General features: G+C 34.5%; 1 protein-coding gene across 2 annotated transcripts; it reads left to right on the top strand.

Annotated features, from left to right (window-relative positions):
• The first annotated feature begins 11123 nt into the window (after positions 1–11123).
• LOC112803662 (SNARE-interacting protein KEULE) lies at positions 11124–21948 on the top strand. Of its 2 annotated transcripts, XM_025847146.3 has the most exons (22): positions 11124–11421; positions 11557–11754; positions 13241–13299; positions 13802–13883; positions 14256–14334; positions 14646–14696; positions 14788–14884; positions 14996–15028; positions 16285–16410; positions 16502–16693; positions 16794–16877; positions 16963–17061; positions 17187–17263; positions 18561–18657; positions 19418–19543; positions 19697–19792; positions 19929–20045; positions 20125–20202; positions 20675–20862; positions 21092–21182; positions 21274–21363; positions 21486–21948. In XM_025847146.3, exons 2-22 carry the CDS (start codon positions 11682–11684, stop codon positions 21525–21527), a joined length of 1977 nt encoding a protein of 658 aa, XP_025702931.1. In that variant the 5' UTR covers positions 11124–11421; positions 11557–11681; the 3' UTR covers positions 21528–21948. The 2 variants fall into 2 exon arrangements, with proteins under 2 accessions (XP_025702931.1, XP_072054485.1); XM_072198384.1 differs by lacking the exon at positions 11124–11421 and having other exon boundaries at positions 11441–11754.
• The last annotated feature ends 3142 nt before the right edge of the window (positions 21949–25090 follow it).

Below are 25090 nucleotides of genomic sequence, written 5' to 3'. Positions count from 1 at the left end.
ACATACAAAGAAGAAAACTACCTAACAATGGCAACTCAATTCATTCATTGATTATATATACAAGAGAATGGAAAGAGTTTACCATGGTGGGGTGTCTCCACCTAGCACTTTTATTTATTGTCCTTAATTTGAACTTTGGAGAGCTCCTCAATAAGGTGGCTTGTTCTTGAATCCATCCTTGAACATCTACCAATGCTTGGACTTCCAATAAGCTCCATCATTCAAGATTAATAGCTCTAAACTTTGATGGAGTTCTTCACAAATCATGGGTTCTCAAAGTTGATCCTCCTCTTGTAATTTGGGATCCCACACTTTGTTTTCACATCCATCTTCTAATTGATCATCATGATTACAATTGGGTGGTAAGCAAGCTGAATTCTCATTTGAGCACCAAAGCATCTTCCTAGACCCATTCAATGTAGCATGACTCCAACCATGGAACCTACGACTTGAGGATTCAACCTTAATGAGCCTAACCTCATTTTGCCAACCACTACACAACTCTCCCTTACTCTTCAATCCACACAAAGCTCTAAGTTGACCATCCGTTTCAATCAATCCATATTGTGTTGGATGGTGACTTAGGAAGGGGTGGTCCCAATGATCTTGCAAGTGCCACTCCCTTATGCTCTTCTTTGACTACCTCCACCTCTTGGCGAGCTTCTTCAATGTCAAGTCCTTGTTCACCAACTTCTTTTATACATTCCTCAATGCCCAAGTCATGTGTTGGAGATTGTGCACTAGTCTCCTCAACATCAATTTCACAACACAATGAGGAAGGTTCAACAATCTCACATAGCACATTAGTTGGTGTGGAATCAACTTCAACAATAGGACTTATTGCTTGCTCAACTTCTTCCAATTTTTCATCTTCCATAATATGTGTTGGAGGTTGCATATTATCCTCCTCAACATCAATTTCAAGCTCAATGGAAGAATGTTCAACAACTTCCACAAAATCATCAACAACATTGCTTGGTGTTGAAGTGTTCTCAAGCTTGAAATCCACCTCTTGTTCAACTTTACCTAGGTCTTCAACCACTTATTCTTCTTCAACAATCTCCATCATTTCCACTCGTTGCAAAACACATTCCGTTTCCTTGTCCTCATGTTGAGATTCTAGAATCTCCTTCATGCTCCTCTCTTCGGTTGATTTTTCACATTCATCCATGGAAATACTTTGCTTGTGGCATGAGTCCCATGAGTCCAACTTTTGACGGATGATTGCTTGAAGTCGATCCATTGCTTCCTTGAGATGATCCATTGGCTCTTGTTCCACTTGGCTAACATAAAAAGGATCATATTGCTCTTGGATTGATGGACATGGATATTCTTCTATGGGGGTTATGGTGGAAAGTAAAATTCATTTTATGGGTGAAAATTCACATAGATTGGAGGTGGTTCATCTTGGTAATAGTACGGAGGAGGTGGTTCATGTAGGTATTGAAGTTGGAGTTGTTGTGGTTCTAAGTGTGGTGTGTATGGCTCATATAGTTGTTGATATGGTGGATATGAATTAGGGTCATATGGAGGTGTTTGGTGGTATGGGCTTGTGAGTATGGTGGTTCAAAGCTATGTTGAGGAGCGAGTTCATGGGCATATGGTGGTGGTTGTTGATAACCAAAAAGGGGTTCACCATAACCATAACCATTGTCTTGGTATGCATCTTGGGATGGCTCTTGCTCATAGTACGTTGGAGGTTGTTGCCAAGAGGATTGATCACAAACATATGGCTCCTCCCACCTTTGATTGTTCTATCCTTGATGCATATCTTTATTGTAATCTCCACTTCCTACAACATAATTGTAACCAAACTCATAGCCAAAATGATGAGAATTCATAATGAAAAGAGAAAACAAAATCAAAAGCTAATAAGAACAAAATCCTACAACTAGCAAGCAAAAATCAAACTATTCACAATATTCACATATATACTATAACCAATAACAAGGCACTCATTTGCAATTCCCCGGCAACGACACCATTTTGATGAAAAAAAATTGTCTAATGGTAAAAAATTTCTCAATGAAATCTCGTTGCAAGTATAGTTCTAAACCAACAAACAATTCCTCAATCAAAAATTTGTTTGTCACAAGTACAAACCCCAATAAAAATAAACCAAAGTATTTAAACCTCGGGTCGTCTCTCAAAGAATGAAGGGAAGTGTGCTCAATTATTGGTTATGAAAGTATATTTTGGGGTTTTTGTAATAAGGAACAAGAAATGTAAATAGCAAAAGAAATAAGCTAATAACTAAGAAAGCTCTCGGCAAGGAATGAGAACTAGAAGTCCTATCCTCATTATCATCATCAATTGTGACAAGAATTGTCCATTGCTCCACTTAGTTAACCTCTAACTATGAAAGAAAGTCAAGTGGATATAATCAACTTCAGTTCACAAGTCCTAGTCAAATCCTAAAAAAAGACTAGCTTTAGTGGCATTCAAGTCAACTAGCAACTTCCAATTATCAATCAACAAAAGAGTTTGATAACTCAAGAGTCTCCAATTATTCAACCCAAGCCAAGAGGAAAAAAATCTACTCTAAAATCCAACCAAGCATTTTATCAAACACTTGGAAGGCATAAAAGGAAAGCAAGATAAAATTGCAAGAAATGTAAATCTACAACTACTCAAGCAAGGAAATAACAACAAAGCAATTAAACAAGAGGAAACATAAAATATAAATTGCATTAAATGAGAATTAAAGGAAATAAAAGTGCATGAACATAAAAATGACTAAAATAAGAAATTAAGAAAAGGAACTAAAAGAGTAAAGATGTAGCAACAATAAAATGAAAGGAAAAGTAGATGAAAAGAAGAATTAAAATCTAGATCTAAGAAAATCTATCGTAATTCTAACCTAAATTCTAGAGAGAAGGGAGAGCTTCTCTCTCTAGAATTCTAGCCTAAAACATGATGAAAATCTCAACTATGACTACTTGGTTCATCCCCCTTCAATCCTTGGGTTCAATAGCATCAGAAATGGGTTGGATTGGGCCCAACATGCTTCAGAAATCGCTGGCCTCGAATTGCCTTTAGTGAGTCATACTGATCCTGCAATGCGCACGCATGGGCCATGCGTGCGCATCACCTAAATGCAAAGCAATCATGGCAAATTTTATATCATTTTGAAGCCACAGATGTTAGCTTTCCAACGCAACTAGAACCGCCTCATTTGGACCTCTGTAGCTCAATTTATGATCGATTAAGTGTGAAGAGGTCAGGATTAACAACTTTGCGATTCCTTCATTTCTTCATGAGCTCTCCATTTTTACATGCTTTTCCTTCGTTCCCTCAATCCAATCTTTGCCTTCTAAACCTGAAATCACTTAACAAACATATCAAGGCATCTAATGGAATCAAGGTGAATTAAATTTAGCTATTTTAAAACCTAAAAAGCATGTTTTCACTCTTAAGCACAATTAAAGGAGAATTACAGAATCATGCTATTTCATTGAATAAATGTGAACAAAGATGATAAAATCTCTCTAAATTCAACACAAGATAAACCCTAAAAATGAGGTTTATCAAATATCACTCCACAAAAAATTATGAACTTGTCTATGACTTCAGGGATGAAAAATTCTCAAAGACCAACTTTACTCTTTATGTTACTTTTTTTTGTTGTAATCAACAAAGTTTATGTGAGAAATCTAATTCTACATATTTATATTTTATCTATTATAGACAATGATGTATTCAATTATTCATTGAATAAAATGTCTTTATAAAAAATTTTAGGATAATAATTTCACTAATATATTTAAAAGATAGATTTTTTTTATAGAATTGTATTTGCTATTTTCTTTCACCAAAAAAATACAAACAACTATTTTGTACTCACAAACAACTACTTTTGAACTTTTAAATTATGAAAAAATTTTAAACTCTAGACACTTTGTAATTAGTAAAATTATACTGTTGTCATAAAGATAAATTTTACCTATTTAATCATTTTGACAAGCCAAAAAGATGTCTAATTATATAAAAATTGAACTTAACTTCCTGGCAAACAAAATGATGCATAAAAAGATTAATATTTGACAATGAATACAGATGCTTAACCTCTTATCTAAATTTATTCCTAATAACTATTCTACCACTATTAAACCTTTGAGTTATTGTTCTGGATTTTACTTATTAAATTGTACTAATATATCAAAGTGGCTAATAAATTCTTTAAAAAATGGATGAATTATCTTTTTAATTTTTGTTATAACTTGAGAAATTATTTTATTTTTATTGTTGTTTGTATTAATTTTATTATTGTTTGAGTATTACTGTCAGGAAGTATTGGTTAAAAAAAAAATAATACATTTAAAATAGTCCATCAAACTAGACAAACAAAAATTACATACTATATAAATAAAAGTCAAAATAGAGTCAATATTGGTAACAAATTAAAAAAAATGGTCATGACTAGAAAAGAACTCCAACATTTGAGTTTGAGTCTTAATTGTTTATAAACATAATAGATTATATTTAAATTTATATGTTGAATACACATAACCTTACTATATTATATAAATTACAAAAATAATTAAAATTATAATCACTTTACCTTATTTGATTTCTATTTTCGTTTGTTGTGAACTTTTTTTATATTGAGTAAGTAGTTGAACCTTTGCTTTGTAGTTTTAAACTACTTTTCTTTCGTACAGTGGAAGGACATCCTTTAGTCACTGCAATTGGAGGATCACGCAAAATTACAGTACCTTCGACTAAAGTGACTTGATTTGTCTGTTTAGTAAGATCTTCTACGGATTCATAAACTTTAATTAGATCAAGTTCTTCAATTAATTTATCTAAATCTTGAATAACTGCATCATGATGTTTTATTGATTGTGAAGCTCTTTCAGAAGCTTCTAGTGTAAAATTTTAAAAATTAATAAATAATTAATTAAGAAATTAATTTTCATTTAAAAAATTAAGAAATTAAAGTTTATAAGTTAGGAGAGTAGAAATATTTAAAATACGCATTTTAACTCTAATTTTTTAAGATTTTGGTCTAAAAATGGACAATAAGTCGAACCGATTGATTCAAAGCTCATTCACGTTGAGGAAGAGAAGCACTCACCAAACCCTAACCTCCATTTCCATCCAAACTTTATTTCCTTATAACTTTCAATCTGGAGCTCTGATTGACGAGCCATTTGTGACTACGCGTTCGTCTTGTTGAGCTCTTCAATTCTATCTGAATAAAATGGTACGAAAATTCGAATTATATGTCCAATTCTTCCTTCTTTTCATTTTTGCAAATTTGGGTTTTAGTATTAACAGATTTTATGATTTCGATGGTTTAGGGATACTCTAGTGATGGATAATTGTTGGATTTTACTCCAATCATCAATGAGTAAGGTAAAAAAACTCTAAACCTTTGTGGTTTATCCAATTTTGTGAATCCTAGCGTTAATTGTGGTGAATCATATGGATTAAATTGAAATTGTGTTGAATTGGAGTTGAATCGGTGAATTGAAATGCTTGGAACTTAGCTTTGGGTGGTTGGAATTTATTGGAATTGAATTCGAGTCTTTGAAGTTTGAAGTTTAGTGTTTTGAGCTTTGGGAGAAATCGGCCATTGTATGGTTTTGGTTTCTCGTAGTTAACATATAATGTTGCGTGAAAACTTAGGTTAGTGGTCCTAAGATAAGTTGGAATTGTATGTATTGATTGATTGAATGTGTGTACAATATATGGGGTTGATTTGATTTGGAGGTTGAAATTGAGTATGTGTAAGAAGTTGATAATGATGATGGTGTGATATGAGTTTTGATGATGGTTGGCGATGTTGTGGTGCATAATGAGTATGATGATGAGTATGAGAAATTTTGGGCAAGAAGCTGGGACCGATAAGTTTAGGTAAGTATGGTAAATTGAGATTTGTGTAGTTGGTGTTAAATATAAATTATATGTTGGGTTTGATAGTGAAGTGGTTGGAATTGATGCAATTATTGTATATATGTATGTATGTGATGAAAATGATGTTGAATTGGTGATGAAATATTTATATTTTGAGTGACTAAGTGGTTGATAAGTAGTGGATTAATGTTTGAAAGTCATGAGAATGCTTGAGATGGATTTGGCTAAGATTTGGTTGGTTTTTGAATTGAAAAGTTTGGAAAACTGAGATTTTGAATTTTTGGTAAAAACATAATTTTTGACTAACTTCAAAAGGTCATAACATGGCTTCCAAACCCCTAAATTTTGTGAAATCTATTTTGAATGAAAATTGGATCTGTGAAATTTATAGCGTTCGAAGAATTGACTAAAAATGATTTTTAACGAAAAAGTTATGGGCATTTGAAGGTTGGATTTAAAACACAGTTTTAAAAAAACCAAAATTTCCGGTATGCGTGCGTACGCACACTGCCGTGCGCACACACAGACCATAGCATTGGTAAGACTTGTGCGTATGCACAAGGAGGTGTGTGACGCACACTCTAGGATTTTGCAAGTTGTACGTACGCACACGAAGGGAAGTTCGTCTGGTGCATGTGTATGCACAGTACCATGCGTATGCATAATACCCTATTTTATACTAAAACTTTATTTTTAACTATTTGACCTTCCCGACAAACTTGTAAACCTCCAAAACCATTGTTTTGTTGATAATACACAATTTTTGAACTATCGACTATCTCTCTAGTTTTCCAAACCTCTGATAACCCTGTTTAAGGTGTAATAGCTAGTTTTTAGGCTTTGGAATAAGAGAGAACATGTTGAGGGTGATGAATTGGCATTAAGGGACAATGGGTTACATGAAATGAGAGACGTGATGGGGATGATTATGATAATAAGAAAAGAGAATGATTGATGATGACTAAGTATGATGAGTATGGTTATGCCATTGAGAGATGGTGATGAACGAATTTGATTGAGATACGAAGAGAATGATTATGCAAATGGAAGTAAGTCTGATTGAGACATGCTTGCCCAGATAGTATGCAAGGGTTGTGGCTCGTCCTACTTGCTCCGGGTTAATGCTTGAGATACCCAGATAGTAGCAAGGATTGTGGTTCATCCTACTTGCTCCGGGTCAGTGATTGAGACACCTGGGTAGTAGCAACAGTAGTAGTTTATTCCACTTGCTCTAGATTGAGCCGGTAAACACTCACTGGGTATTACCCAGCAGTAATGGTTTGTTCCACTTGCTCTAGGATAAGTGGGTAGTGTATGCAAGGGATTGTAGCTCAGTCCCACTTGCTCTGTGAGGTGGTGCTTTTGTCTAAGATTAGCTACCGGACATGTCGGGTTTGGCTATATAACTGACAGATGAGACTCATCGGCCATAGGACAGACATGCATCATATTCACTAGTATGTTTTGTTTGGGTATGCTTTGTTTTGACTTGCCTAATTGCTTATTTGTAATTAACTACTACTTGTCCTATCCGTTGTACTTGCTATCTATATTTTGTGTTTTTTTTTTATTGTATTGTATGTGTTTGCATTTGATAGACCCCTTATATAGTGGAAGCGTGATGAGAGTTGTTCCACCCGGTGTTTAGGAGATGTGAAGGAAATGAAAACTGAATAGTTAGATTAGAACTAGAATCTGTTAGATAAATTACCGAGATTTCTAGTTTAGAAACAAACTTTAAGTTTGATTTTGAGTGTCGGAGTTTTAGGAACGCATCTGGCTTTTCCGGGACCTTCTATATTATCTATGTGGGCACCTTTACCATACTAAAAACCCCTGGTTCCCATTCCATACGTGTCATTGTTTTTCAGATGCAAGATGTGAGGCATCTTACTGAGCGTGCTGGAGATTCTTTCAGAAGCGAAGATATACTTTTGGGATTTTTTTATATTATGTACTTAGCTTATATATATACATATATTCTCCACTGTTATATTAAAAATATTTTTTGTCCCTCTTAGAGGTTGACTTTGGAGAACTATGATTTGTATTTGTCTTTTGGTTTATTTTTGGGCTGTGTGTGTATATATTCTAGCCAGCCTTTACTTCGCAGGTTGAGTTTAGTGCTCGATTATGTATCTATCTTTTGAAACTATTTATATACTTGTCTCTTTGGTTTTTTGTATAAGCCTTCTATCTAATCATTTTTGAGTGTGATTCGTTTTCGGTCTTGTTCTGTTCATCTTTTCTCCCAAGGCTCCTAGTTAAACTATTCTTCATATATATCTATTTACGTATTTTTGTTTTAGAGGTCGTAGCACCTCACTACCTTTGATTTACGTTTTAGGCGTAAAGCTCTATATAGTAGGATGTCTAAAGATTTAATGGCAACGTTGTTAAACAATGAAGTAATGTACTTCTTATTGCACCTTTATTGAATTTCTTTATTTTCCAATCCATTAACTTTCTCTATGTTAGCATTTTTTGTCCATCGATATAGAAGATAACAAGACGGAATATTAAACAACTTTTTTTTATAAACACAATGAAGATATGTCTATAAAGAATACCCACAAATTCAAACATGTGACAACTACAACTTGCTTCATTTGAAATGGAATGAAAACTCACGTAAAAGTTAGGTTTATCATGACAAATTTCATGAACCTTATATTTGTAGACTTTATTGGAGAATTCAACTTTGTTTATAATAAATTTTTGAGAGCCAACTAATTCACTTTGAAATATATGAAACATCTTTTTTGTATAACTTTTTGAAGCATGTTCTTTCATAGGATACAAAGTTCGCAAGAGAAGACTTGCACTCATGTTCTTAAAACTCTTTTCTCTTTTCTTATTGTAATGTGCATCAAGAGCCTTCTCATATTGAGTTACAAATTTACTCAATGGAGTACTTGCATTTAACTAATCTTTGAAAAAATTATTCATTTTCGCTCCCTTGAGTAGTAGACATTCCAGCACAAAAATTAGAATGTACATAAGTAGGAATCTATTTTTCTCGAATACAATATATGTCTTTCGCATTGATTATCTTCCCATCAAATCTATCAATCATTGCTTTCCAATTAGATTCAAATTCCTCAGTAGTGATAAAACAATGAATACATTTATATAATTGATTCTTGAATTCACTATGATATACAAAATGATGCTTGATATTTTAAAACACCTCTGATACAACATTAGTAATAGCACTATTATGATCAGTGATAATTATTTTTGGGCAAGTATGAGACATTGCTTGCAACTATTTACGCAATAACAAAACAAAAGTTTCTTCAGTTTCATCCCATAACAAAGCGCAATCAAACAGAATAGATTGTTGATGATGATTAACTTCAGTAAATGGCACAAATGACGTTCTATATTTATTTGTTAGGTATTAGGGTCAAAAGTAACATCTTCAAAATATTTATAAGCCTTTTCAAACCTTGAATCAACCCAAAAGACATTTGTAAGTTGTTCATCTATATCTATTTGGATTGCATAAAAAAAAAATTCAACATCTTTTAGTTGACAATCCTTAAAAAGGATAACATTATCTGGACATCTCCCTTTTCTAAGTTCTTCTGTCTCTTTCTATTCAAGTAATTTATAACATCTTGTTGATAAAACTAATATTGTCAACTCCACCATTCTCCATACCACTCTTTGTAGCTAAGATAGGTGCTATTTTACTATAAGTTAAACCAGATTCATTTTTGTATTTTGGTCTTCTTTCTATATACTTGGAGAAATTATGCACTTCTAAGGGTGACAAGATTGTGATTATGGTCTTTTATAAATCTAGAAATAAACCATTGATCTTTTCCTCTTTAACATATAATATTGCATTACAATCTATCCTTGTTTCATCAAGTACTCCATGGATTTTATCTTCTCTTCTAGCATATTTTTTTTTGTTTTTTTTTTTGTTTTTATTGAAACCCTTCTTTTGCACAAAGAATTTCTTGACCAATTATTGCGCCATCTATTCCCGATTTAGTCACACGACCCATGCGAAAACTAAATCCTTTTTTTTTCTAGCGTACCCATGGGAACTCCATGCTTTCATAAGGTTCTAGTTCTTCATTTAATGTCATCTCAATTTTATGATGATTCATATCAACATCTATTTCAACTCTATTTTTATCTTTTTCTTTAAAATTACTCATAATATCTCTATAAATATTTTTTCGGTACCTACATTAATAACTTCAATTAGCACAGAATCGAGAGAGAATAAAATAACAAAATTTTAAGGGAAGTTCTACTTATACAAATTATAGCATTATACAAAATATTTTTAGTCAATTTAGTTAACAAATTATACAAAAAAAAAATTAAAATAAAAAAATATAGTATTGTATGCTTTAACTAAAAATATACTCTAATTAAATGTTTGTATAGTATTAGATAGAAGAACATAAATAATATTATCTTTAAAGAGGAGCATCCTATATATAATCTTAAATAGAAGAACATAAATATAGTCTTATTTGTCAAATAACTAAAGATGAGTATTTTCTTCACAAGTTGTTAATAAGAAATTCTTAAAAAGTCGATAATGAATTGTAGTACAATATCGACAAAAAGAGCAAAACAGAGAAATGTGAAATTTAATTAATTTGTACAATAAATTTTAATTTCTGGAATGAGATAAGAGAAAAAATTCGTAAAAAAATAAAAAAAAAGAAAACACATGGAAGAAAAAAAACCAGAAACTCAATAACTGTAGTTGAAAAAATGAAAGAAAATGAAGATCTAATTTTTTAATTTTTTATTTTTAAAAATTAAAATTAGCAAGATAACTATGATATGGCTTGTTAACTCATTTTTATTGGTTGTCTGTGTAAAGTTTGTTTATACTGAAAATGCATTGAAATAATTTTCTATATTATATTTGTAAACAACCATGTTAATTAGAAGAGTTTAATTTTGATATATTGACAGTATAAAATATTTTATATAGTCATGTAATTATAATTATTCTCTTGAATGATCATTTATGTAATTTAATGTAAAATATAACTATTTTTGTTAATATGACATTATGTGATTGAATACACGTATAAAAAATTTTTATATTGACAGTGCATTAAAATTAAATTCTAATTAAAATAATAAATCTAAATAATAATAAGCTTAATTTTAATGTATTGATAGTATAAAATATTTTATACAATAATATAATTATATCCGTTTTTTAAAATAATTTTACATGGCGAGTTATTTTTATTAATATCGCACGCGCAAATGTTGGCAAGTTAAAGAAATATGGCGAGAGCAACTGTGTAAAGAAAGGGAGGAAGAGGGTACACACCGAGTGGAAAAGTGAGAGTCCGGTTCGGCAACAGCTTTTTAGTGTAGTTGTTCCCGGTTCCCTATTTCTCCCGTTCCGGTCCACGACCTCGTCCTGAACCGGGCAATTGCATTATTCACTCTCTTTCTTCTGCGAAATTTCCTTTCCTTTCAATTCCATTTTCGTCCCTCAACACAACGACCCCTTCCCTTCAATGCTCTCCACAATTCAACACGTCGTGGTCCTTTCAACATTCATTCGTATACTTCTCCTCCTTTTCTACACATTCACGATTTTATCCTCTTGCCGTGATCTTCACATTTGGGTTTAAATACATGTATATCTTAATTGTAATTTAAGAAACTATTCTTCTTTTTTGGTTGTTGGTATCACAGTCTGATCAGGTTTCCGGTTAATCGGCGATCTGCCTCTGGTTTCTGGTCTCATCGTTTCGGTTTCTTTATGTGGGGTTTGGGGGCACAGAGACAGAGGGTAACAGCACAATCACCATCAATTCACAATGTCTATGTCAGATTCCGATTCCTCATCTTATGCTTCCGATTACAAAAACTTCAAACAAATTAGCCGCGAGCGTAAGGCCCTCTCTCTCTCCCTCTTCAATAAGAAAAGGAGATAATTATTTTAGATTCCGTTCCGTGATTGATTTGGTTAGAGTTATGAACTCTCTTGAAGTTTCTGTAATTTAGTACCTTTCTTTTTTTCTATCCGCATTTTTGGTTGTTGAAGTTGATGCTGAAGTTTATTCTGTGCATTTTCTCTTTTTGCCGACATTGGTTATGATCCCAGTGAATACAATGTATTTTGTGTTTTGGCGCATGAATGCTTGAATGGTTTTTGTTTGGGGTGATTTTTTTTTATTAGTAAAAACACCGTTTTGAAGTGAATGCAAGCAAGTTAACGCCTTAAAACTTGAAGCTTACTGGCAATGGCACCTGTTTCTGGAGATAATAAACAGATTTAGTTGCTTTTGGAGGGAGTTCTATGGAGTTTATCCTAATGGGGAGTGAAATCTTCTTGATCAGGTGTATTGGTTTTGGGATGAAACTGGTAATCTTTGTTTTTCACTTATGTTGCTGGAAATCTGAGTTTAATTATGGTATGTTGGATATGATGCTTTGCCTTACTGAATGGAGATGCTAATTGTGGAAGGATATCGTGTCACAGTGGATATGTTTTAGACCACTGTGTCTGAATGCGTTGTTATAATATATAGCTGGCAGAGATTTTCACAGTTATGGTGTTTAAAAGAGGAACTATCTACTGCTTCTGCTATTTGAGGAACTCTATCGTCCCGTTTGAGCTCAAGCTCCCTTCTAATGGGAACGTTAAGTGGCAGCACGGTTCTTAATTTCTTTGCTCTACTAAGTTTGCCCTATTGATTGATGGATACTAGGATGTTGACTTTACTCCTCTGCAGACATTTTTCTAATTCCATGTTGCATAATTCAAAAATTTTACATTGGCTGTTGAAGTCCTAACACAACCCCCTTTTTACCTCCGGGCTTGGGATAGGCCTTGTAAACATAGCAGAGCTTAGCTGCCAAATAGAAACAATGCAGGCTATTTCTTACCTTTTTGTCAATGTGGGAATTATTAAGGTTGGAGCAACTTCCTGAAACATAGAGGTTTTACGAAAACTTGAGTGAAATTTCTTTTTTCTTGGTGGTGTAATATGCATACTATATTGTTACTTGGTGACTTATGGTTGGAGAAGAATTATAGAACTCAGGGTAACTTATTGAAATTATCTCTCTTGGGATAAAATGGTCTTTCTAGATTCATAGCTCATGGTTATTATGGAGGCTCTCTAACAGATATGTAAAGAGACTGCATTATTTTGTCCTGACCGATAGCAGATAGACAGATTTGCAAATATATTTAATAGTTTAATAGTTTATAGTTCAAGTGGTAATCTTCAGCTAGTGATTAGTATTGGAATCTTTCAATTCCCCCTTCACATTTTCTGATCATACATTGCCTTAAAAAAGTTAACGTTTTGCCTTTTTTTTCCTGATCTGATCATCCAGTTTAATATATGTGAACTAAAATTTTCTCCAGGATTATTACATGAAATGCTCAGGTCTGCAAAAACTGGGGATTCAAAATCAACATGGAAGGTACAAAATGCCTTCAATCTCATAAATCATGTCTCCGGTTTTTAAATTGCACTATAGAGGCAACTGGAGTTACCCCTTCTATCTATAATTTTCTGGGAATGGATATTGCCACTCCTTTTTTTCTAAAATTCTGCAAACATACAATGCAAAAAAATCATATATGGAGTGACATTATCAAAAATGGGAGTGGCATTATTATTTCCCTAATTTTTTTCGTCTTTTTTTTTTATTATTTTTTTATGATGTTGATTATTGGAAATGGTCAAATTCATGAATCTTCTCTTCTGAATATGTCACCTTGTTAAATGACGTCTCTTCATTTATTGGATATATGGCTACATGTTGCACCCTGAATGTCTCGCAGTAAGCAGCTAAAGGAAATGGGATCATTCATCATTATGGATTCTATCTCAATTTTTTTTCTGGACGGATGTGCTATTACTAAATATTAAACCAGCTCCAGAGTTTGTTTACCCTTGTTTCATTGGTTGATTGCCTGCAGGTATTAATAATGGACAAACTTACTGTCAAGATAATGTCTCACTCTTGCAAGATGGCTGATATCACTGATGAAGGTGTTTCATGTAAGAATCACAAGATTGCTTTTGGAGATTTCACTTTTCCTCTTTCTGCTCTCTTTTTAATCCTTTATGTTCATGTTGATAAGCTTCTCCAATTGATAAAAATTCTATATCTGCATCCAATGATTTATTTTTTTACCCCATTACTTCTCTCTGATTTGTTGTTTTATCAAAAGAATAAAAAAAGGTGATTACATGTTGTAGTGAGTAGTGGTAACTCTGAGAGAGAGTTGGGAGCTGTTCCTAAATTTGGAATTTTCTTTTTTCTCTCTTGTTGAGGTAAAAGAGGAGACTAAATTATTCTGGTAGCATCTGCATTTTGCATAACTAGTTCCATTTGTTGCATGGAATGACATTTTGCTGTTCTTTTTGTAGTGGTGGAAGACATATACAAACGAAGGCAGCCATTGCCCACCATGGATGCTATATACTTCATCCAGCCAACTAGAGAGAAGTACATATCCTCTTTATTATGCTTGTGGCATATGTAATGAATTATCTTGCATTAGCTTGAGAGTGTTCCTAGACTAATGCATAATTCTATCAGTAGAGGCTGATTTCTTAGCTGTATGTCAGTTACTTTTGCATAATTTGTTGGTTCTACTGGAAAAAACTAAGGTTGTTGCTGCTGAAGAATAATTATTCTGTACTTTTATGGCTACATATTAAGTTTAGCTTTGTTGGTCATTCTAACTAATCTGTGCTGTCAAGTCTTATAGATATTGTCTGTACTTATTGATTGTCTCTCCTCATTTCTCTTGACAGCATCATTATGTTTTTGTCAGACATGTCTGGGAGGACACCCTTATACAGGAAGTATGAGTTTTTATATTATCTCCTATCTGTTAAATTTCATCTTGACTTCCACTGTTGGTTTTCAAGCATGTTTTGTACTATGTTCTTGCAGGGCGTTTGTTTTCTTTAGTTCATCTATATCCAGAGAATTGGTGATGGAGATAAAGAAAGATGCGTTGGTGTTGCCTCGCATAGGTGCTTTAAGGGAGGTGAATATTCTTTATTTTAGGATCTATATATTGCACTTGAATTGATATTTTTATGCCAAACAATGTATTTTTGCTGATTGTTATTTTCTCTACTAACTTGACACACTGCAGATGAATTTGGAGTATTTTGCCATAGACAGTCAGGTATGTTCTACTACTTCATTTCACTTGCTTGTCTGTCATACTACTACATGTTATCTTTGTTCATGATTTTAATGAATATACTCATTTTTTCTTCCCTTTTAGTAGTAAGCGTTAGTATATTTCAGAACTTATGACATGTAGAAGTTTTCGATGAGTTTGTCCACTTCCAGTCCATGTAACCATGGAAGAGACTTGAGAGTTGAATGATAGATTGGTATGTTCTATTGTTCTTCCAATTCAGTTCATGTTAATTGGGGAAAAAGAAAACCTCTCCAGGTACAAATTAAACAAACAAGAACCTATGCCTGTGGCTGGATCTGCGATATTTGGGGCCAATTGTCTAACAAGGATTAAAGTAACTTGTTCTCACAGAAGTAAAAGGTTGAAAAATCATGATGTGTGGTTCGAATGTGATAGTATGTGTTTAAATTAGCTAAAGGCTCTATTTGGGGTGAAATTTTTAGGCATTTGTTTGAGCTTTTTACAATTTATAAAGAGCTTTTTCATAAAAAGACAGCTGTAAAAATAATTAATAATGAGATAAGATTAAAAGAAGAGAAAATTAAAACCCAGGAAAAATGCTGTTTCAGCGTTTCTTTCATAGGTTAGAAACCTTTGTTTCTGATAAAATAGCAACCATGCATTTCCGACTAGGTGAAGTCAGATCCCGAAAAGAAGGTAGCCCAGCAGGTTTATCACCTTGTGGGGTTTGATGAGGATATAGGGTTTATGGTTTAGGGTTTATATATATATATATATATATATATATATATATATATATATATATATATATATATATATATATATATATATATATATATATATATATAAATAGTCTTACCTACACAAATAGGGATGCTTTTGCCAGTATTTGAATGTGACACAAGGAAACATCTTTATCATTGACTTACCTTTAAAAAATCTCTAACAAAAGGGTATAAAGGGCTTTTTTTTAAGTTCACAGATGCAGACATCCATTCTGTGCTAGACATTGTTCTTTATGATTTTATTCATACCACACTAACTAAAAAAGATAGTAATATGTAAAGCTACATTATTGGAATGCAAAATTCATGAAATCTATTTATGGAGGTTCCTTCCCTTGAGATAAATATCAACCATCAAATGTGCTAATAAGGAATTGTTTATTAGTTTTAATTTCTTCATTATCTGATATTTTTGAGTATATAGGCCATTCTCTGACTTTTTAGTGATTCTCATTTTTCTGGTGTGTAATTTTGGTCAAATTAACGCAGGGTTTTGTCACCAATAATGAGAGAGCTTTAGAGGAACTGTTTGGGGACGAGGAGAATCATCATAAAGCTGTTGCATGTTTAAATGTGATGGCTATGCGGATTGCCACGGTTTTTGCTTCATTAAGAGTATGTTGTCAGTGATGTTTGACACTCTGTGATACGAAGACAAAAATTGTCATCAATGTTCTATAACTGAATCATATAAGTTTGTCTTTAGGAATTTCCTACAGTTCGCTTTCGTGCTGCCAAGACCATCGATGCAACAACGATGACTACTTTTCGTGATCTTATTCCAACAAAGCTTGCTGCTGGTGTCTGGGACTGTATCACAAAATATAAAAAAACTATAGCTAATTTTCCTCAGACTGAGACCTGTGAATTGCTCATCATCGATAGAACTATCGATCAGGTTTCTTATCTCCATGTTTTGGTCACAGCATTGGACTTGTAATTTTAATTCAACTTACTGTATTATATTGCTTACAACGAGGTTACCATTTTGGATGTAGATTGCTCCTGTGATACATGAATGGACATATGATGCTATGTGCCATGATTTGCTAAATATGGATGGAAATAAATATGTCCATGAGGTATCTTCTAGAGTTTCTTTTCGTGCCCATTGAAGATTTTTGTCCACTGTCTTGTATATGAACTCAAATCTATTGCATTTGTAAGGTTCCTGGAAAAGATGGTGGTTTACCTGAGAAGAAAGAGGTTCTTTTGGAAGATCACGATCCTATATGGCTTGAGCTTCGCCATGCTCATATTGCAGATGTAAGTTCTGCTATTAGTTTTTAACGCATATGGTAGTTTAGGCTTACAGTCAAGTATGTAAGGTCATCTATACTATATTACACTTATGGAACATGATGACATTTTGATATTCATGCCCTTGCCAGGCTAGTGAACGGTTGCACGAAAAGATGACCAACTTCATTTCAAAGAACAAAGCTGCACAAATCCAACATGGTTCAAGGTGAGTGAATCCCTGATAATTTTTCGAGTTCGATTAATGGCAGCGTAATGTAAAAGATTGTTGGTTAAGAACTAATTGTATTAATGGTAGTATGATATAATGAAATAAATAAAATATTTGCCTAATTCTGTAGTTCTTATGTAAATGCTTTCCTATGTCATGATGATAATTTCGTAGCTTGGATGCTTAATTTTGTGTGACCATGTTGGGAAGAAATCTTGTTTCTCTCCTATGTTGTCAAGCCTGATGTTACTCTTATATATGTTACCATTTAATATCATTATTTGTCACTCCTCCATCACCCTATATTACCACAATTAATGTATTGCAACTGTTTCAAAATAACATATGCACTATGTGAATGTGTTATTTGATTGTTCAGAATTTGTTTGGGTGCCATACACAAGTGGTCTTGGTCTACTTAACACCATGAAGCTAAAAATCCAGCAGACTCCTTAGGTATCCCTTTGCACATTCATCCTTGGGAATGATTTGCCAATAGTACCCTCTATTGTACTGAAAATGAATTGCACTCTTAATCACTTGATCCGTAGAGGCTATTATGATATCATGTCAAGGATTAACACTCCTAAAAGCCGAAACTGATAGGTCTGCATGCAATTGGTTTTGTATCTATCATAAATCTCACCTGTTGTATAAAACGATCAAAGTCGGTAATTGGAAAATAAACAAGGCATGTTTATTTCCTAGTTTGAAAGAATATACTGTTAAGTACCCAAGTGAAGAAAATAAGAAGAATGAGGGAAAATAGGCAGTTAAGTTTTTGAGAAGAGAATAGTAAAATGGCTCCTCTAACGTTTATTTACTGTAGAAAAATGGAAAGAAGGAGAGTTGAAAATGAAAATAGAGTGGCACGAGCTGATGTAAAAAATAGGGTAGCTGGAAAGTTAGTGGGGAGGGCGTGAGTGAGGCATGAATTCTGTTATAGGAGAGAGGATTGAGAATGTATATAAGAGGGTTGAAAGGAATTAGTAGGGGAAGAAAGGATGTAGGCTGGGTAGAGGCTACCTTGATCTCTACCTTTTAGTATTTTGCTCTTCCCTGAATAAATCAGAGATCTGGAGAATATCACCCTTATATCTTCCAGCTCCTCTTATTCTTGTCCATTCTCTTCTACTCTTCTTTCTGTGTTCTTGCCTAATCCTAATATTTGTGGAACCAAGCTCTTACATATACCTGTTTAGTAAAGAGTAAATCTGGAGTCTATTGTAATTTTTATTCATTCAACTAGTCAGTGTCATCATTAACTTGACACAACTTTGCATTTCTTTTATAGAGGAAGTGGTGAAATGTCCACAAGGGACATACAGAAGATGGTGCAAGCACTTCCACAATACAGTGAACAAATTGACAAGCTTTCCCTCCATGTAGAGGTTAGTTCTTTTGTATGGCAATCCAGATAATTAAAGTAAAATGGTGCTGTCTTCACTTGGAAGCTACCTAGAAGAGGTCTTCTAATACATGTTAAAATCTTCAAGGAAATTCTCAATCTTGTAATACTATATTTGTATTGTGGATTGGTGGGACAATTAATTTTGTTTGCTCTTCCCTCACCACCTCTTTGCTAAAGAAAGCACATAAAAAATGTGGTGTCAAAAACAATGAAAGCCATTGCCATCTTCCCTTGGTTTATTGCTGCATCAGCAGGTTCCCTACCTTGAAAGTTACTGTGAATCCTAATTTACAGATCATAATCAAACCAACTGTGTCCTATGTATCGTTGAGTATTTATTATTATACTAGAAGAAAAAATGTGCCCATCATTATTTAAAACTTTGATGATTCATTTGTATCTTTTCATGTATGAAGTATTATCTAATTAAAAATGACTATTGTGAACATTTGAATATTTGTCATTATTTTAAAATAGTCACCAAAAAAATATATATATTATTTTAAAATATGGATATCCATCAGAAGTTTCAGTTGCTTCCATCATGATTCTTGCCATTGATTACTGAATAAATGATCTTGTGTTTAAACTTGTTACATATTTATGAAGCTTGTTCTTTCTTCAACAATTGATTGACATTATTAGAGTTTGTGTGTGTTTCACTTTGTACATGAATTATGATATTGAAGTTGGTTAAGATAATGGGTTTTATGTTTACCACTGTGCACTTTTTTGTCCAGATTGCTGGAAAAATTAACAGAATCATTAGGGAGTCGAGGCTTCGGGATATTGGGCAACTGGAGCAAAATCTAGTTTTTGGAGATGCAGGGATGAAAGATGTGATCAAATTTTTGACCACAAATGAAGTAAGTAATTCTAACTTCTAAGATGGGAAAAGAAAGGGATACACATAGTTTGATTAAGAGAAAACTCTCTGTGCAAAATAATTTGTGAAATTAAAAATGAAACCACTGCCTTTTCATTGGTTAAATTTCATTCTAATTGCTATTCTTATGCAGGATGCTAGCCGTGAAAATAAGTTACGCTTGTTAATGATACTCGCAGCCATTTATCCTGAGAAATTTGAGGGAGAAACTGGTCTAAATTTGGTGAAGGTGTAGTTTTCATAGACTTGGTGGCAGCTACATTACCGCTTAGTGTTCATTTAAAATGTCAAGGAAGAAATTTTATGATCTTTTGCCTAATCTCTATTGGTGGCTTGCCATGTTTTTATCTTTAAAATGCTTTCAGGTAGCAAGGTTGACAAATGAAGATATGATTGCGATAAATAATTTGAGAATGCTTGTGGGACAGCCAGAAGCCAAAAAGACTTCAACTGGTGCATTTGCTCTTAAGTTTGATATAAAGGTAACAGTAACTTATAGTACAAATATGTGACCTTTCAATGCTTTAGTTAAGTCTGAAACGTGCTTCTTTAAGTTGTCAGAAAAAGCGTGCAGCAAGGAAAGATCGTTCTGGTGAAGAAGAGACATGGCAGCTGTCACGTTTTTATCCCATATTAGAGGTATAAATTAAGTGAATACGATTTTAACACATTAAATTCATATTAAATATTAACTTTACAAAAATTTCATTAGAAGGGGAGTATACATAAGTCAACTGTTGAACAAATTTCACACTTCTTTCCTGATTTGATTTTGAACATTGCATAAAGGATAAGTTTGAAGGTTTGTTTTTCCCCCTTTTAATGTATATATGTTTTCCAGTTACATAAAGAAACATGTAAATATGCTGGTTAATTTCTATACCTTAAAAACTAACCATAAATAAAAAAAATCAAAAATAAAAACCAGAAAGGGTATTCACTAAACAGTTGTTTACTACATCTTTTAATCTCATTGTAAAGGAAACAAAAGCTAACTTCATTTTTTTTTAGCATGACAATTTTAGTCAAAATATTTTACTATTGTTCAAGAAGTTGCTTATGAAGCTTTTTCTTAGCGTCATATGTGATGAGTAGAATATCTATTATTCAGGAACTCATTGAAAAGATCAACAAAAATGAATTGTCCAAGGAGGATTATCCATGTTTAAATGACCCAAATCCAACTGTCCACGGTGTTCCTTATGCTCAATTACATCAAAATCCTCCTGCTCATTCCATGAGGTCAAGGCGCACACCAACTTGGGCTCGACCTCGAGGCTCTGATGATGGATATTCAAGGTTTTACTTTCTTTTCTCTTCATTAAAAAATTGTAATATAATAAATGCTTTTAGTGTTAGCTTATCCACGAACTATGGTACTAATCCTCCTTGCTTATTTGCATAAACTGGCTTAAGCTTGCCATTATGTAGGTAATTTGTAGGACTATCATGCATCAGACAAAATTGGCAATTGTCCTCTGGTTTCAAAATATTCATTTAATTTTCATCTTTTCCTGCTGTCGCACAGTGATTCGGTTCTCAAACACTCATCCAGTGATTTCAAGAAGATGGGACAGCGGATATTTATATTCATTGTTGGTGGAGCAACCAGATCTGAGGTCTGAATAATATTGATTTGATCGAATGAGGGTGTCATTTAACCACTTTCCATCTTTTCTGTTCTCTGATATATTGTTTTAAAATGTTCAGCTTCGGGCTTGCCACAAGCTTACCAGTAAGCTGAGGAGGGAAGTTATTCTAGGGTCGACAAGTCTCGATGATCCTGCAACATTTATTACGGTATTGCATCTTCCCCTTCCCCCCCAACACCCCAGTTCTTTTTTTTTTTGTTCTATTTTTAAATTCAGTTGTGCTTGCAATTCACCTGAACGATCGCTGCAAAATATCTTGTTTTATTGCAGAAATTAAAGTTGCTAACGGCATTGGATGATCTCCAGATATGATTCTATGGGCTTGGAAAGTGAAAGATGAGATTATATTTGTCAAATATTGTTGTATTCGTAGAGTTTAATCATGTCAATATAGCAAATTCTTTGAACATTTGAGCTGTGCTTCAGCCAAGCTGCTGAGTGACAGATTGTGCATATGCTAGGAATTCTTCATTGGTTAACGACTTAACGGTTAGAGACGCATTTTACTTTTTTCCCCGCTTCCTTAATATAAATATTTCTGGCAAGAGACTCATCCAAATTGGAATTAATGAAGTTGGAAGGAAACTTGTGTAGAGGAGAGATGCGGAAAATTGTAATGCTAAACAATAACACCATGTTTTCCATGGAAATGTTGTTTGAGAAGAATTGGTCGTATCAAATGTAAGGCACCATATTATTCTTTTTAAAGTGAAAGGATTGATAGAGTGATAAATTGAGAGTTTAATGATTATTGAATTTATAATTTCTATTATGGGTGGATTTCTTTATCCTGATTTAAGGGTGATAAAAATCAAGGTTTTAAAAACTAAATTGATTATTAATTCGGTAAAGTTAGAAGTTCAAAGATTCAATTGAAATTAAATCGGATTAAATCAAATATAATAAAATAATATATTTATATATAAAATATATTTTTAAAAAATTGGTTAATCGTTAAAAAACTGTATAGGTTCAACTTTTAGCTGAATTCTTGATTGGGGTTTTTACTTTCAAGTCTCAAACCCGGTTTGACCCGGCTGGTTCGACCGAAAATCTAGTCACCCGATCATCTACTCGGGTCGAGTCACCTATTGAACCATACAAGCATGAGACCTGGTGGAAATCGATTCGACCCGGCTGGTTTTCATCAAAACCGACGATTCGGTCAGTTAATGCAACCCGGTCCGGGTTGTGGTTTTTTTTTTAAATTTACCTGCAAACGGCGTCGTTTTCAGAGGCTTTCCCCTCTCCCCTTTTGTTAAAACCTAATCTGAATGGAACCCCCCACTCCCAGCCTCATCTCTCTTTTCTCCTGACACTCCACGGTCTCACTCATGCCTCACCCTCACCGCGTCACTCTCTCGTCTCTCCCCTCACCTCGTCAGTCGTCACTTTCAGTCTCTCACAGACTCACCTCATCACTCTCTCGGTCTCGCACTCATAAGCTTGTCACGATCTCGTGCTCCTGCATTCGCTTCGTCGGCGGCAGAAGCAGATGGAACCAGTCAAGCAGCTTCTGCTCTGTTAGGTGGTGGTGGTGGTCATTGTCTTCTTGTTTCGTCGCGGTCTCGGAACGAATCAACCGGGTGAGCTCCGTTTGAATTTTCGACCCTGTTCTTTCACTAGTTTAGTGTCAAATTTGAATAAATTAGAACAGTTGTTGAACCTGAGCAAATTTTAATTAAAGTTGTTGAATCTGGTGGTTGTTGCTGTTGTATTTGATTTTTCACAATTGTTGCTGAACATGATCAATTTTTTTGTTGCTAAATAACATTATTGGATTGAATTTTGTTGTTGGATATTAGAGTTGAATACTTGAATAAATTAGAATTGTTGTTGAACCCAAGAAAATTTTAATTAGAATTGCTGTTGAATCTGGTGATTATTGTTGTGTATTTGATTTTTTACAATTCCTGAACCTGAGCATATTTTTTGTTGGTGAATAACATCATTGGATTGAATTTTGTTGTTGGATAACTATTCATGCCCTGGGTCGAGCTGTACGACCCATGCTGATCGAAGATAAGTCGACCGACCTCTTCAGGTCAGGACTACCCGATCTCTTCTCAAAGAGTTCGGCCACAATCACCATGGGAGCCCAACGCAAGCCCAATAAAGGAGCACAGCCCAAATCTAAAGGCGGCAAAGCCTAGAAAGATAAGGCGGCTCCCTAGAAAGATAAGATAAGATGACCTCACTCAAAGATAAGATAAGATAACTATCTTATCTCAAGGGAAGGTCACTCCACACCATTATAAATACACTGGAGCACCCAAGTATAACTCATACTCTGATTCTACTAAAAATCTGCTTAATACCCTTGCTAACTTAAGCATCGGAGTCTCTTGCAGGTACCACCACCCTCTGGTGACGGCGCCACCACCAAGTCCAACAAGTCGGACACGGCGGCTCTGGCCACCATACAGAAGATCTAGTCCGAGATCGACCTACAGTTTTAGGTAACCCTCGGAACATTGGCGCCGTTGCCGGGGAACCTGGAAGTCATCCCATCATCATGGCGGACAACCTTGACAACGACCACAACTCAGATCTAGAAAATAGAACGCCGCAGAAGGATGCAGACACCACACCAAAGGAAATGTCTCAACCAAACGGAGACAAGAACTCACCAAAAACACAAATCCTGGAGGCACTTCAAGCTCAACAAGATCATTTCAAACAACTCGAAAAGGAGGCTGAGCACCAACGAGAAGCCGAGAAGGACCTTCGAAGGGAAACTAGGTGGCGTTAGGAGTTAGAGGACAAACTCTTAAAACATGAAGCCGATCTAAAAACCAAGACTACTCAATCCAGTCATGAAGATAACCCCCGCAAAGATCAAGACCCATTCACCAAAGAGATTATGAAAGCCAAAATCCCAAAGGACTTCAAAGCTCCCGACATGACTCCGTACGACGGCACATCAGATCCAATGATATATCGGGTCGTGTATTATTAGCAAGATACATTAGCGTTCCAATGACACTAAGATATGGAACTTCAGAACCAAGTGTTCCGAGGGTTACCTGAAACTGTAGGTCGATCTAGATCGAGATCTTCTGTGTTGGTCGGAGTCGACGTGTCCGGCAAGTGTATAGCGGCCGGAGCTGGTGTGTCCGACATGTGGAACTGAAAGTGCTGCTGATCCTTTGTCCCCAGAGGGTGGGGGGTACCTGCAAGAGACTCCGATGCTTAAGTTAGCAAGGGTATTAAGCAGGTATTGAGTAGGATCAGAATATGAGTTATACCTGGGTGCTCCAGTGTATTTATAATGGTGAGATGTGGCCTCCTGTGGATAAGATAAGTTAGTTATCTTATCTTATCTTTATCTTATCTTCAAGTGAGGTCATCTTATCTTTCAAGGGAACCGCCCTTCTCTTGTAGGCTTGGGCTACCTTAGGATTTGGGGCGTGTTCTTCTATTTGGGCCCTTTGTTTGGGCTTTCTCGTGACTTGGCCGAGCTCTTTGAGGAGATGTCGGATTGTCTTGACCTGAAGAGGTCGGTCGCTTTGTCTGTAGAACATCTCGGGTCGGACAACTCGACCCAGGATATGAACAGTGCCCCTGCTTGAGCTCGGTCTTCTCTTTGGGATCGAGTCCTTGACTTCGGTCTTTCTTTGGTGAAGCCGAACTCAAGCATTTTGTCGACTCCTTTGTAGCAGCTTTGAATGTAGAACGTTTCTTCTAAACGATGCGCGTTTTATATCGGCGCTTTTTTGGGAACGTGCGAGGGTTTAATGTCTTCTTTTATTTAAGCATTAATTGCCCCGTTTCCCTTTGGCTCTTTACTTTGACTTTGAAAACCCAGAAACGGTTTCTCTCCTTTAGCCTTTTCGTAACTTCTTTTCTTTGCTCTCTTTGCTTTCTGTTCTTTC

The sequence above is a fragment of the Arachis hypogaea genome, chromosome 1 (genome assembly GCF_003086295.3).
Source record: "Arachis hypogaea cultivar Tifrunner chromosome 1, arahy.Tifrunner.gnm2.J5K5, whole genome shotgun sequence".
NCBI lineage: Eukaryota > Viridiplantae > Streptophyta > Magnoliopsida > Fabales > Fabaceae > Arachis > Arachis hypogaea.
Note: the sequence above shows the minus strand (reverse complement) of the source record. Positions and strands in the feature narration are given on the sequence as shown.